Source organism: Hippoglossus hippoglossus, chromosome 5 (genome assembly GCF_009819705.1).
Source record: "Hippoglossus hippoglossus isolate fHipHip1 chromosome 5, fHipHip1.pri, whole genome shotgun sequence".
Taxonomy (NCBI): domain Eukaryota; kingdom Metazoa; phylum Chordata; class Actinopteri; order Pleuronectiformes; family Pleuronectidae; genus Hippoglossus; species Hippoglossus hippoglossus.
In genome coordinates this window covers 19314155-19329801 of record NC_047155.1, presented here as the reverse complement: position 1 = coordinate 19329801, position 15647 = coordinate 19314155, and the positions used below count along the sequence as shown (strand labels likewise).

Sequence of the window (15647 nt, the reverse complement as noted above, 5' to 3'; positions counted from 1 at the left end):
GCCAACAGTCCAATACATATGCATGAATCATCACCACACTGTGGATGACTCACACACCTGCATACACACATGGACTCACGTTTAACATGCGCACCCAGTCCAATAGAAATACTAGAGGCATGAATTGGTAAGTCTAGCTCTTTGCTCATTAAATGTGTGTGCTCATCTCATAGCTTGGGGAGGTGAAATGAATTAACACTTAATCATCAACCTGCTTTCCCACCCCAGACTGTCACAGAGACAGAGAGAGGAAGACAGACACCGAGAGGAGGATAGAGAGATAGAAAGACTATGGAGAGAGAGAGAGAGATAAGAGATATTTGAATAAGAGGACAGGTTTTGTTAAGAAGAGAATGAAGGATGGGGGGAAATGAGAGAAGAAAAAATGTAGTAGTCAGAGAGAGTGAGAGAGAGAGAGTGAAAGAGAAAGAGAAAGAGAGAGAGAGCGAGAGAGAGCGAGAGCAACAATAACCAGAGGCATTTTCTGTCTTCTCCAATCATTTGCTCCAATTTCCCATTTAGCTTAAAATAGTGATGTTCAGCAAAGTTATAGTTCTTAACTTCTCCACTAATCACTTTCAAACTGTGTATAACCTCTAACCTGCTTATGTCGGCTAATCCAGTTGATATTTTCCCCAATGTGTGTATTCACAAACTGTCGGGTTACCGCTACCTTCATTTTGCAGTGGTGGCCCAGTACCTTGTCCTATGCCATATTACCGTGCCGCATGCCCTCCCTCCTCACTCCCCCACTGTTAACAATAAACAATAACACTAATCAGAAGTTCTTTCTTCTCAAGTTTACTTTGTGTTTGTTTGATTCTCTCTAGAGTTTAGGGCTGGCATAAGATCATCGTTCATTAATCGTAAACAAAGTAAAAGTTTGAAATAATCGTGACATTGATTTGAAGTCACATCGCCCATGCAGCCCTAATGTCTCATTCATTCACAATTCTCTTTAACCCATCTCTTCTAATCAGCTGGCTGTTGGATGTTCATGGTAATTCAATCAGATTTTGCCTTGATCTCAATCTGCCAATCATGTCGGTACTGTCAGACTTAAAAATCGGTTCTCCTCTCTATCACTGTCATCTCAGTGATTCGCTGCGACCCTCCTCCTCCCCTGTCACCTCCCGTCTCCATATCCAGATCCCTGGTCAATCCCAGCTGAGTCCACTCATCTTATCAGAGCCTCAACATTTTCTAGGTCCCATCAACCACCACCAGTGACTAGACCCCTTGATAACATCACGAGGGCTCGACGCGCCGAATAGACTCTCATTTCATCTCTTATTGTACATGGCAATAAATTTAGTCTAGTTCAATTGAAGTCTGATTGAACTGAACACAGAGTTGATTTTGCTTAAAAACAAACAATCAATGCCCCACCGCCCCATTCCAACTTTCTGATAAAACCATATTCAGGAGGAAACCAGGGTCCACTTGTGAGAGCACTGCCTTAGTAAATAAAAAACATAAAAAACGCATTCACCGTCTCATCTGCACATGCATGTAAGATAAAGCAAAACAATATCACAGAGAGCAACCAGAAAAAAAAGAACTAACAACTTCCAACATGCAATAACACAGAACAACAGTAAGATGTGTTCAATAAAAAGTATTATATGTTTCAGGGGTTAAATGTTAAGCGCCTGCGTCACCCGGTTAACATGAAACACATGTGATTCAACTTGTGAAAAATAGAACAAATGTGAAATCACATTCAGTGACGTGATACCTGCTGCCTGTCTGATGCCTTTGTTTTCGACAGCGATGAATGCGACTTTAAGACACTCACAATTTGCTTCGGAAAACAAGAAATCTTACAAGCTGAGAAATCTTATGTGGTAAGTTCAAATCCTTTGACCCGTACTTTGATTGTTCCAACATAAATCATCATCCCCCTATGTGAGAACAGGCATCAGGGAAGCATTATACTTTTCCCGCAGATAATAAGTCTGGTCCAGCTGTCTCATTACATCACAACCGCTCTCTGATGGGAGAGGTATTCCACTCCTACACGTTTGTCCTCTGAAGCAGATTTATGCCCCCCCCCAACCACCATCCCACCCCCACACTGCTCTGTACTGATCAAAATCTCCTCAGCCGGTGAGCGCTCTGCTCGTCAGCAATTACCGTCGCTTGAGAAGATGGGGGAGAACTGTATGTGTGTGCATGTCTGTGTGTGTGTGTGTGTGTGTGTGTGTGTGTGTGAGTGTGAGTGAGCGCGAGCACGCACAAAGGGCTTAGCTGCTTTAACATGCAGAAAAGATGTCAAGTCTGTGATTACACTGGCTGATAACAAGTGGTTTAGTCATGTGTGAATATGTGCGTCTGAACCGCTATTCATTGTATTTTACATTGACAAGGTTTTTGAGAGCGAAATTCAGGGTTTATGACTGAACGTGTGTGTGTGTGTGTGTGTGTGTGTGTGTGTCTCCTCAGTAACGTCAAACATACAGACTCAAAAGCAGTGGCTACAGTGAAGGCTGATGTTCACCCACTCAGTTTCAATGTAAAACTCTCCCTCTACTGTTTCATGTCATTTTCTTTCTTTTTCATTGATCCATCTTTCTCCCCTCTCCCTCTCCTCTGGATTTTTACACCCGTCCTTTCCTCCCTCTCTCCCACCCGCTGTCTTCTGGCAAACAAGCAGAGTTGGATCTAACCAGCATACATATGTAAAATACCACGATGGATTAATTGCAGGTGCTTCCAGAAAGAGTATTTTAATTTCTGTGTTGTTTTTTTCAACCGATTTCCTGAGCGTGTGTGTATATGTATGTATGCAACCAATAAACATGGGATGATGATATAAGGGAGGACCATATTATTGTTGTATTGTTACAGTCCCACTTGTATTTCCTGGTTAACAATTACATGCAATCATCTGCTGAAAAACAGCAGATTCATAGTCTTAATTTAAGATAAACATTGTCATCTTAGGTCAAATGAAAGAAAAAATCCATCCGGAGATTATTTTGGGGTTGGCTGAATGCAGCTAAACCGACATGTCCATCTGCTGCTAGAAATCAAACACTCACAGCAGCTGAGGTGATGTGAATTGACAGACTGATCTAACCACAGGCTGGTTTAATGTGGACGGACGCAATGTTGAGGTAGTGATATTGGATTTGCCATTAAATCGCAACAAATCACAGCTCTGGATGTGTGATGAAGTCATGGAGATTAGTGAAACCTTGGGGGGAAAAAAAGATTAATAAGAGAGAATGAGCTAGAAGAACAGCACAAATCTATAGCAGAGAATTTAATTTCATGATGATGGACAAATGTCCTTTAGGCGTAGACAGCAGGGGGCCCTGCTGGTTAGCGAGAACATCTTGTAACTGAAAGGCTGCATATTCAGTGCAAAAACACACCATTTCCACCCTTTTCAAGTGACACATCCTTGTATTTCTTCTATGCAGCAGCAGCAGCAGCAGCAGGGCCATTCTGTTAATATGTGTGGCCATCATCCGCTGTGGTCTGAGTGTTTGTCATCGCAGGTCTGACTTTAATGAATGTTGGGCTTTTCACTCTAGTTTTCATCATCTTTCTTTTGGACAGTGTCAAATGCCTCGCTCTGAGTCATCGCTCACACACACACACACACACACACACACACACACGCATCATGCTTGCACATTCACATACCAACAGACACACACACACATCCAAAGGAAAGGGACTGAGGGGTTGAATAGAGAAAGATAAAAAAGAAGAGTGCCGGAGGAGGAGGAATAAATGCTGCGAGAACATGTTGCCCAGGAGCACATGTAGCGGTGAAGAGTACACGCTTTATCCTGCATCACTAGCAGACCTAACACACTTCAACAATGCCATCTAGTGACTACTTATGGAATGACATCTTGTTACCTTACCACACCTTCACAAACCTTCTTCATCCAAATACAAGCAACTAATAACCCGTAATACCCACCTACAAGTGAAATGTGGTTTAGAAAATCAAAAGCCAAATGAAACTGCTTCAACCTCGTACTGACACAAACGTTCACCGATACAAACAATATGACAGAACTACGGCTGATTTGCAGTTTAACTGCCCACACTACAATCAGAACGAGGTGTTAAAGGAAAGGAGGAGGTGTGAGACAGCAGGGACATCAGAATGACCAAATGGACGCAACAGCTCTTATCACACGTTTGAGTTTTAACTGCATAACTGACAATATTCTCATAACAAGATGTCATGCTTTACATTTGACGATAATTGCTCTTTACATAGAATCTGCCACAGCCTGCAAGTGGCATGAAATCACTGCAGTGAAATCGTTGCAAAACTTTTTGAGCATTTTGTCTAATTTGCATTGCATGAAATTTTGATCTTGGTGAAAAAAATTGAGGGCAGTGTCAACTTGATTCCGCTGTTATGTGATCAGTCTGTGGGGAGTCACAGAAATGTCACTTGTGGATTTGAACAGACAGCATAGAATGAAAAAGGAGCAATGCTGTGTGATGCAGAGAAGAAGAAGAGTAACCTATTTTCCACATGAAATCGCTGTGAAAATTTCCCCCGGAGTAAATCAACTTCTGGATGGAGTATCAAAATATGTATGAAACACCACAACATGCATATTTAATATAAAGAAACACAAAGTTTCAATATGAATTGTTTGGTTTGTAAAAAGGACAAATACAAACCCTTGAAATGTCAAATGTGTTCTTGATTGTTTGCCTCTGCACAAATATGCACATGGACCGATTGATTTCCACTAAACTGTGACGCTGTCGTCCTTAACTGTTTTTATCAGAGACAGCAGATAAAAGCTTCTAATATACAAAACAAAAACCAAGAGTAAAAACCAACTGGCAGGTTACAAACATTCAACCCCCACACACAGGTAGGAAAGTCGATTGTTCTCACCCACCCAGGAAGCTTCGGAGTTCAATAGCTTAAAGCAGATGCTTGTTTTTTTCAAAGTGTGTGTGTGTGTGTGTGTGTGTGTGTGTGTGTGTGTGTGTGTGTGTGTGTGTGTGTGTGTGTGTGTGTGTTGCTCAGCACTGAATGCTTGTGCATACTAATAACATTTTATTTGCAGCACAAATGTCACCTCTGAGGTAGAGAGACTGGTCCAGGGAATAAAACACACACAGGAGGTGCTAATGAGAATAGGAAAGCGATAGGAGGAGACACTAGGTGTTAATGTAGCTTTGCCGTCTCTTCCGTGTCTTCACTCAACGTGTAACTGTTAAGGCCTAAATTTAGTCTCTGAGCAGGTTGCAAAAATGTCAAGTTGTATAAGAGCACCTTTGTAGGTGGAGTGAGAATTTGGATGATGACACAGGGGAAGAAGCAGAAGAAATTGGCAAAAATGAAGAACAGTGGTAGAGGTTGCAACCTATCCTGGTGTGGGTTTAAGTTACATATTTTGCATTTAAGGATTTTGTCCATGTTTGTATTTTGGGTATTTTACATGAGTGAAGGTATGGGGTGGGTCAGCCACTCATGTCCCAGTGGTCAGATCCTGATCCTGATTTCGGTGGCTCTATATTATATATCTATTTATACTATATATTAAACTGTTTTAAACTCCTCACAATAACATAAAAGTTCTCTAACTTGGTGTTTGTCGCTGCATTGTACAGCTGTGTGCAGTGTCACTTGCCGCATGCTAGCTTAAAGTCCAAAAGTTGTTAAATTATTCATAGTTTCAGCTGCAGTTGTGCGAGTTCCTGCAAGTGGCATGCAATGCATTTCACTGTCTCTAACACAAGAAGGTTTCTTTCACTCCTACGTTTACCTCTGACTTGGAACGTCTTGTGTGTAAGGTTTATGAATGTGCAGCCTTCTAATGTTGTAGTTTGAATGAATTCTGTGGGACACACTGCAGAGAAAGTGAAATGACAGCAAATGAGGTCAACCACACTAACTACTATGCTTTTGGTTGAGGCTACAACATTGCTTGCCAGATCATTGCCACAGGGATCTGTGCAAGCGAGGGGGCGGCAAAACATTTGCTGCCTATGGCGACGCAAATCCACAGCGTAGCTTCATGTGGAGTTCAACTTTGGTGAACTTTGACCCACAACATTCACCTGCATTCGAGTATGTTTGACCGTGCCCTGTGTACCTGTCAGAATCTGTTACCTGTGTGCACTTGCGCCCCCTACAGCTATAGATTTAAAGATTCATGTGGGAAACACTGCACTACATGAAGAATTATGACACAGGAAGAAGGAATCCACTGGATCAGGTGCTGCACAGTGAAAGTGAATTGTGTGCCAAACAAAAGTTTAAATATATCACATGACAAATAAACTCAAAAACATATTCAAAAATGCTCAGAGAATATAATATTCACTGAACTGTTAATGAACCTTACCAGTAGATATCTCCCTACAACACACACATTCCTCTGCTGTAAACTGACACACAGTCCAAAACACGCGCAGATACCTACAAACAAAGACGTACTGTATATAGACACACAAACAGTCCCAGTGGTGTCGATTGGCGCTGAGACAGGAGTAAATGGCTAAAGTGAGTGTTGATGACAGGAGGCCCGAGGCTGTGTGGGGAACAGCTCATCTCTCTGACAGGTGTTGCCCCCCCCCCCCCGCCTCCCTCACCTCCTCGTCAACCAAACCCTTACATACAGGCCGCCTGCTAGGGAGCCAGGAGTGCATGTGGGGAAATAGGTTGGGGGTTTACTTGCTATATATGTGTTTGTGTATTGTGATAGCATAACAGCAGTGTGTGTCTATGTGTGTGTGTGTGTGTGTGTGTGTGTGTGTGTGTGTGTGTGTGTGTGTGTGTGTGTGTATTTGTCTACTCCTCTGGGAAATAAGGCAGCTCTCAAACCACTCAAAGTGGAGCGCTTTAAGGTGCAATGGGGAAAGAGATGAGGGGTTGAAGAGACTTTTTCTCCAAGTCTCCAGCTGTGTTTTTGCCAGTAGATGCAAGGTTGATGGAAAATGCAAAGAAGAAAGGGAAGCCCACCTGCTAGTCAGAGAGATTCGATATCGGAGGAGCTCTTGAATCAGATTTGCACTTCCTTTCAATCTCCTCAAAAGTAGAAGCAACGCCATGGGAAATATATAAATCAAGCCCATCTATCTTTTTAATCTTAGGAGTGAATTCTTCAAGGTTTCAGCAGCAGCAAGGAGGTGTGACATTTAAGACAGCAGCTAAATCAAGCTGAGGAACAATGAATGTGTTACACAGTGGAGGTGAGACTGAAGACGGAGGACAGGTGAGAAAGAAGAAAAGGTGGGAAAGGAGCAGTGATGGGGGAGGTCATATAAACACTCAAAGTTGAATGCTGTCTAGACTTCTCACACATCTACTCCAACCTGTTTTCACATGAAAACAACCACCTTTATTTACCGTACAGACAAAATTCTGCGTTGCACCCGCATCAAGCTGAACTCCAGCTTCCTTTAATCCAACTGCTGACAACAAGATGCTCAAACACGTCACACACTCAAGTAGAAAAAGTATCAAACAAGGAAACAAGGAGCGAGTTGTTAAGTTTCTCATTACAATGTAACATCATTAAATGTTTGGACCCATATCAATGGAAGCTTGCCAGTGTTTGTTATAGCTGGCTGACATATCGAAAAAGACGCTGTAGTACAAATCAATTGGAAGAGAGAGGGAGAGTGAGAGAAAGACACAGGCAGTTGTTTTCACTTCCCATGATGATCAATTAGTCTATAAGGACAGAAATCTCCCTTTGAAAATCAACCTGTTCCAGTTTGCCATACTAACTTATACCACCAGTTTTGCTAAAAAGCTACCCTCTGTAACTGCAGTTCTTAACTGGTGTCTCTGACTGAATGTAGTCACAACTTGGGTGTCTATTTTTGTGTTTCACCAGTGTTTCTAACAGTGAGCAGCCACAGCTCAGTGTCTATTTAAACTGTCGTGTTTTGAATGGGCACTGCACTTGTACATGTGAAAGAGAGAGCTGGCATTGAGTCACACCTCTGATTCTGGAGAACCGGCATGCGATCTAAACAAATCGCACACTGGGGTGGCATCACTTAAATTGAACAAGCAAAGCCAGCATAATGTTTAAAAGGGGCTAGAGAGAGAAAGAGAAAGAGAGAGAGAGAGAGAGAGAGAGAGAGAGAGAGAGAGAGAGAGAGAGAGAGAGAGAGAGAGAGACTGGGCGCTGCAGGAAATCCACAGTGTTTAATTTTGGGAATGAGCGAAGGGAGTTAAAAAAGTGTGGGAATAACAAATTAGTGATCATTGATTAATTACTGCTCATCAATACAACACGTTAGTTGCAGCAGAGACTCTCTCTCTCACACACACACACAGTTTTGTCTAGCTATCCTTATTAGGGACTTTGCACTGACTCTCATTCACTGTGGTGGACGAGCTGAAAACATTTATTCCTAATCTTAACAATGATCAATTCAAGCTAAACCTTAACCCTAACCTAACCACAATTCACTTCTTAACTCTATCCTTAACCAGCAGCTGGGAAATGACTTTTTGCCTCATTAGGACCGGGCGTTGGTCCCCATGATTCCACTGGTCCCGACAACATCAGTATTTATGCTGGAAAAGGTCCTATAGAAGTACCAAAGACTAGCGCACACACACACACACACACACACACACACACACACACACACACACACACACACACACACACACACACACACACACACACACACACACACACACACACACACACACACACACACACACACACACACACACACACACACACACACACACAACAATCTCAGTGAAACAGTCATTTCTATCCAGATCCTTGAGAAACTCTCCGTCTGTGACTGCTGTCTCTGCTTCCCTCCCACACACTGCACTGCTGGTTGACTCATTGTCTGTCTGATTCTGAATTTGACAAGACTGTGTCAACAAGAACATTTAAAATGAGCAAAAGCAAAGCTGTCATCAAGTCAACATACTGACAACAATCAATGCAATCACTGTTCACGTGCACAGACGGGGTTAATCAGACCACAGAAACACATGTAACACCGGTGTGAGTGTAAAATGCAAGGTAGACAGACAGCATTGTTCATGTCCCTGTTTTCATCCAGTGTTCATTTCTGTCCTTATTGATGTGGGTGATCATATCTACACACACACAACAGGCTACAAGCATCATGCATGTTCTCTGCTCTACAGGTGCTGAACATCACTACCGTCATATTTATGATTATTAGCAGTAAATATTACTCACATAATCAAAGTAGTTTCATTGGAAAGTTTTGATGTATTGATAATGACATATTATTTCAATGTTAGACTAAGGTGAAAAAATAGAAAGTCAACAAACTGAGTTTGAGACAAATTTAAGCAAAATGAGTGATAGAAAAATGGTGCAGTCATGGAAAAAGGCCCCAACATGATACTGAGCATACAGCATCTCCAGCTCAGTGTTACTAGCAAAGGAAAATACAGCAGAGAATCATAGTCTAATTATCCTAATCAATTTTACACCAATGTTTGGTAGTCTGCTTTTAAGAAATGCATTTTTTTGCCCTCTGCAATAAAGAAACCAGGGTTGTAAATCATGCTTCATCCTAATAACTTTAATTTCACCAGTGGTGCATTTCAAAGTATAAACAGTAGAGGGTGCTGTTAACTCACAAAAACAATACAGGGTGGAAAGAAATATCTACTACTTTTGTTTAACATTAAAACAACTTTAGAAGGTACATTTTGTCTTCTTGAGCAAATTATTATATTCAAAATGTTAAACCTTATGTTAACCTGAAAGACACCAGGACCCTAACATCAACATTCACTCTCAAATCAAAACAAGAATCCATCCACATGTCTTTGATAGACTGTTTTAAAAAACTTCCACTCAAGACATAACTGTTATTGAAGATTATGTGAAACTTTACTGCCAAACCTAGATGAAATGATGCCAACTTCTGGCCTACAAATGCTGGATTTTCCAACTAACAGAGGTTTATAAATCGGCAAAGATCTTAAGTTGGAGGTTAAATTTGCTATTTTGTGTTATAAAATGTCAGTTGTAAGATGTTGCCTCTGTATCTTGTGGTTTACGAAGAACAAGAGGTAAAGAAATGAATACATTCACTAGGGTCCTATTATTTAAGGTACATGGTTACAGCTTTGACGTGTGCTGAGGGATCCCCATTTTTTTACTCACCAGCATCTTTGCCTTCTCTTTCTCTTCATGTGCTTTCCCTTTCTCAATGATGAGGGTGGGCAGCAGCTCATCCAGGCCTGTGGCTGCGGCCGTCTCTCTCTCCCTCTGAGCCAGACTGGCCAACTGCTCCTGCACCAGAGCCTGCTGACGCTCAAAGCTGAAGCAGAGGATGAGAACCGTTTTAACCATTGCCCTTTTATTTATCCAGCAAATGTCTGCCAAACATCAGTCAGTGGGTTATTGATCCAAACCAATATCCATAATTTTAGGATGAATTCTCCAAAACGATTATAGTATTCATTGTTTTCTTCAGTAGTGTATGTATTCATGAATCCATGAATGGAATTGGCTGGAATCCCATTAAAATCAAATGAAGTTATGGTTTGTAGACACACTGTGAATACATGAGGGGAACACAAACCAGGAGGTTGAAGTGTGAAGCAGGCCCAACATACCCAGGATACTGTTTGCTATCTGGCTTCATTAAGCCTAACATTGGTTGTCCTGGATATGAAGCTTATCAAGAGGCTTAGTTAACTCTTATCTTCCTATCCAGCTTCATGTGCATTCATTGTTTTATTTTCAGAATCATGAATAAAATACATAATATGAGGAGAAATGCTGAAAGAAACAAAAAATATATATATATGATCAAATAACTAGAATAAAATTTAAAAATGCAATAATTAAAAGTCCGGCTAAGGATATACTGTGAATAAGAACTCCTGAGAAAGTATTTTTGCTCTTGTGTCTGATGAGCAAATTGTTAGTTTTGAATAGTTTGTGGATAGTTTTTGTAAGAAAGACATCAGAGGGTTTAGTTTTTATTTCCGTTTATTATCAGTTATTCTGAGCTGCAGTCATAGAACAAGAGTATAAGCATAAACACTGTGAGGAATCAAATAATCTTTTTAATTTAAAATGAAGCTATAATCATTGTGCATTATTTATTTAGTGTTTGTCAGAAGCTCTGTTTTAAAACCAGAGTGGACATATGGAAAAACCTGGAACAAATATCTATAGCTCTTTATTATTTCTCAGTTTGTTGTAAATTCTGGCCTGAGAAATTACCATAAACAGTATTTCATGCCAAAAAGGTTAATCTAGTATATGAGCATTCCAGTGGTGGAGCGACATGCCTGACAAAGTAAATCAGTTCAGGCAGTGTTGACGGGTCACTCACCATGTGTATATTCCCCATAAACATTACACATTAGCAGCAAGTGTTTGCTATGTTATACATCTGACACCTGCACATGTGTTGACCCACAAGGCTCAACTTTGGACATGTCAAAAAATATATATGGATCTGATGTTCTGCAAAATCTAAAATTTACCAAGATCAATTTGCAATAATTAAGAGAAATCTTATTCCAAGTTAGTCAATATAAGTGCACTATTATAATATATGATAAATATGTACACAACTTTGCATGTCTAGTCAAATATTGCAATATACCAACAGAATAAATTCTGTGACCTTGACATAATGAGCACCTACTCTTTGCGCAGCCCTTCATGTATTTCTGTGATGGATGGTCCTGTTGGTTTTGGATCTGAAATTCAAAGAAGATTAACATCAAAACTATGAAGGAATTAGAATATGGATCAGCTTTGAGGACAGATCAAACTAGGATAGCACTCAGTAGAGCACATTCCTCCACAAAGGCCCAACATTCCCCTGACAAAACCACTTTTAAATTCACCAGATCCACATTTTTATTTGGATCAGTCCTGTAGATATACCTGTTTTCTTCATCAAGATCAATAAATTATCATATATATATATAGGAAACCAAGGAACATGTTGAAAAATGATGTTTCACTTTGTCAATGTTAAAGAAAGCGAAATGAAATTACTGGTTCAGACCCCTGATCCAGATCTGCACTAAAATGTAATGGGTTCATCCTTGGCTCATGCCCTACCCCTCCACAAAATTACATGGAATCAGTTGAGGGGTTTTAGCGTAATTCTGCTGAGAAAAAAACATAACCACCTAGTAAACAAATAGTAATTGCTGCGAATGGTTATGGTCTGTGAGCATGACAATTTATTAACAAACTAATCTGTGTTTAGTTGACTAGAATGGGTCCCCTTTTAAACTTAACTTTAACAAAGTAACAGGAAAATGTCATTTTAATTACATTAATAATATTTACATGGTAATAATTTATCAAATAAGAGAAAAATATTTGCGCAACAGTGAGGCAGCTACAATGCCCTTTGTCAATCTGAAAACAGCAAACAGCAGCAGAACTGACCTTTATCCTGATACTGTTCTTATCAGTCAGTGTATGTGGACATGCACTTGGTTGTCAGCTGTTTAGGTACAACCAGCACAAACTAATAATCTCTAACGTTTTTTTAATAAATCCTGCCTTCATTAAAGTTTAATGTTCATTATTTGATGAAACTTTGTGAAAGAGCTGTTGATTTAATTGTAAACATTTTTTGGAGTATATAGTCTGAGGAGCTGATGGAGTTAGCTGTGTGTTTTAATAAACTGACAAGTGAGTGGTGAGACAGTGGGCCTCCCAGTGGGACCTCTGTGAGAAAGGAAGAGTCTTTGACTGGGACGTACTCTGTTGTGGTTTGTGACTGTCTGGCGGAAACGGTGGCCCCTTGTCGCTGTCAGACCCCTGAGGTTGCTTCATCCACCGGAGCACATCCTCTGAGAGCTGGACAGGAATGTGGGAAAAACACAGGCACATAAATACACATATAAAAAGTTCTCTGATGGAGATGTAGGACATTTAAATTAACGTCATTATTAGGATCCTTATTAGCTGATGTTTTGTCTCATCCTGGGGTCCACACACCAACCATAATCACCACACTGCGGTTGTATACCTCCGTCACTGTGACCTTTGACCACTGACACGTAATCACTTTATCTGAAAATCTTAGTCCAAGTGGCAACAGATCAAAAGTTGAAGAAATTCCCTCAAGAAGTCTTGAGATATTACATTCAACATTCAAAAGGTCAAAAATGTTTTTTGAGGCCACAGTGAATTTGACCTTTGACCTCCAAGCACCAAAATCTAATCAGCTCATCTTTGAGTCCAAGTGAACGTTTGTACCAAATTTGAAGACATTCACTCAAGCTGATCTTAAGATACCATGTTTATATTAACTTATTAAATTAAATGATACAACATTTTTTTCCACATAAAGTTCAAAGAAAAGAAGAAAATGTGTGTGTATAACTTCCAACATATTCCTATATTCTTATTTGTCAAAAGCAGCTGCTTGCGAGCTCGATCAGTCAGCTCGTGTTGCACTGCTGTACTCATGTGACGTGCCTCACGTTCTTCAATCCTCTTCATAAACACCCACTCAGTCTGCTTCTCTATTTAAACTGCAACGGTTCCCCATCCCTCCCTTTGCTTGTCAATGCCTCACTCAGCCCCCCCACCACCCCAGCGTCCACCTGCAGGCTCTGACAGAGGGGTTAAAGATATTTGCTCTGCACTCCCCTGTTATATCTGCACAATCATACCCGGGGGGAGTGATGAGGTCAGAGGCTGGACAACAAACTCTAACTTTGTTCTGCTGTTTCATTTAACATTTCAAACATGAGCTGTCTGTCTGAAGTGCTGCTCTTCTTTGGTGCATTCAAAAACAAATGAAGAAATTAAAAAGAACACCGAATTAATTCCAACATAACAACAGATAAATACATATACATATATCTACATTTAATCCATGTGGTCTTATTTATCACATTTAGAAGTAACCCCCTCTTTAGCCTTGGTAAACACCAGATTAAAAGATCACAGGTAAACTAAGGTATCATCCATCTTGCTGATGTGCCCTTGAGCAAGTCACTGTCTTGCTAACCAGCTGCAGATGTGCTGCTGCACAGCTGTCTGACCTCTGTGACCTTATTCAATGGTTGAAGAGCAGCTATGTGCACACGTGGAAGCGCACATGATCACTTCATGTATTAATCTAATACTATACAAAGTGCAGGTTCACAGGTGGGACACAAATGCAAATTGTGAGTCGACAAAACTGAAATGAACCAATATTTTGTGACTTCCAAAATTAAATATAAAGAAAAAAAATAGGAGGGAGGTATACAAGATTCAAGAACTTTATTGTCATCGTGCAAGCACAACTAAATTACGACAGTGTCATCCTCAAATGAAATTGTGCCTGTTATTAAAATGTAAAAAGGAAAATATACAAACAAAAAAACACAATAAAAACAAATAAATAAAACAACTGAATAACAAACAATTATATAATCAAATGTAAATCTAAGAAAATTACGTTAAGAATAAAGTCCTTCCAAAAAATATAAGTGAACATAAGTTGAGGTAACAATAGTAGTAAAGTGGTATAAATACTCATGATGAATAATATTATAGTGTAGTGTACACACTGTCACTCACATATTGATGGCGCAGCTGCTTTAAAACGCTGTGGGATCATGTCACCTTTATAATATCCTTATATTGGCTTAAATGTGCGCATGTTATTGTTATTCCTCAAGCTGCTGTGGTGACCTGCTGACCTCGGGCAGCGGCCGGTGGTACGTGTCCCCAGAGAGGGGGGGGTGTCTGACCGCGGGTTCGTCTGAGGACACGGGACCTGTCACCGGACACGTTAGCCTGCTAAGCTAACACCGTTATTAGCGCTGTTGGCCGCGGCTAAGCTAAGTCAAACTTCACAGCGGGCGACACGCGCGGGTATGGATCTACCTTCACCCCTTCGATGACCGTGACCTTCTCGTCCTCGTCCAGACCGAATGACACTCTCCGGCTCCCGGTTCCTCCCATGTTGCCCCGCCGGATAGTGAAGCGGTCAGGCAGCGACAGACCCTCCTCAGCGCGGAGGTCACACGGGGACACACGGAGAGGTGAGGGCGGCAGGAGACTCCTCCACAGTCACTGCTGGTCCCCCGCAGTCTATGGCTGGTCCTCACGCTCCGATAAGGCGCAACCTCGGTGTTCCCAAAGCTCATTGGCTGCGAGAAATAAAGAAATAATTCCGATCCAATCGTTTATCGTGGTGCATCAGAGTGGACGCAGGGCAGATGGGAGTTGTAGTTTTGGGTGCTGTCTGAGCGATGACAGGTCTGACTGAGCGGCCCTGTGCCTTCTCTCTCCAACAGAGATACAGGAGATCTGTCCTGTCTACAGCAACAACCCTGCACAGCTTCTGTCAATAACTGTGAATGTGCACAGCTTCTATTCATATTTTATTTTATATGTCATATTCCTACCTACCTCATTACATTGTCTTTAAATGCAAACAACTACTGCAACTTTGCACTTTAGTCTCTTGTTTATAGGCTTATTCTTTGTTCTATTATATTTAAGTACTTTACTGTGTATTCTAGTACTTTATTGTGTATCATTTACTTATGAGTAATAAAGAATAAAAAATCAAATCACAAGGAAACATGGATCCTGGATATACTGTATGACACAACAGTCACGGTGAGCAGATATATGCATTTTGTAGATTTTCTTTTAATATATCATGTAACGGTAATTTCTCTATATAAA

The 15647-nt window shown here is 40.8% G+C and overlaps 1 protein-coding gene across 2 annotated transcripts in view; it reads right to left on the bottom strand.

The window, feature by feature from the left end:
* The window catches only part of LOC117761483 (MICOS complex subunit mic25a-like), a 58842-nt gene extending 43756 nt beyond the window's left edge, over nucleotides 1-15086 (bottom strand). The window contains exons 1-4 of one of the 2 annotated variants that reach the window (XM_034585411.1): nucleotides 14838-15086; nucleotides 12713-12809; nucleotides 11632-11686; nucleotides 10131-10287 (exon numbers count right to left, since the gene is read on the bottom strand). In XM_034585411.1, the coding sequence (XP_034441302.1) occupies nucleotides 10131-10287; nucleotides 11632-11686; nucleotides 12713-12809; nucleotides 14838-14915 (387 nt within the window). In that variant the 5' untranslated portion in view covers nucleotides 14916-15086. The remainder of the gene's footprint in view (nucleotides 1-10130; nucleotides 10288-11631; nucleotides 11687-12712; nucleotides 12810-14837) is intronic. The other variant, XM_034585409.1, reaches the window with a different exon arrangement.
* Nucleotides 15087-15647: the final 561 nt, after the last annotated feature.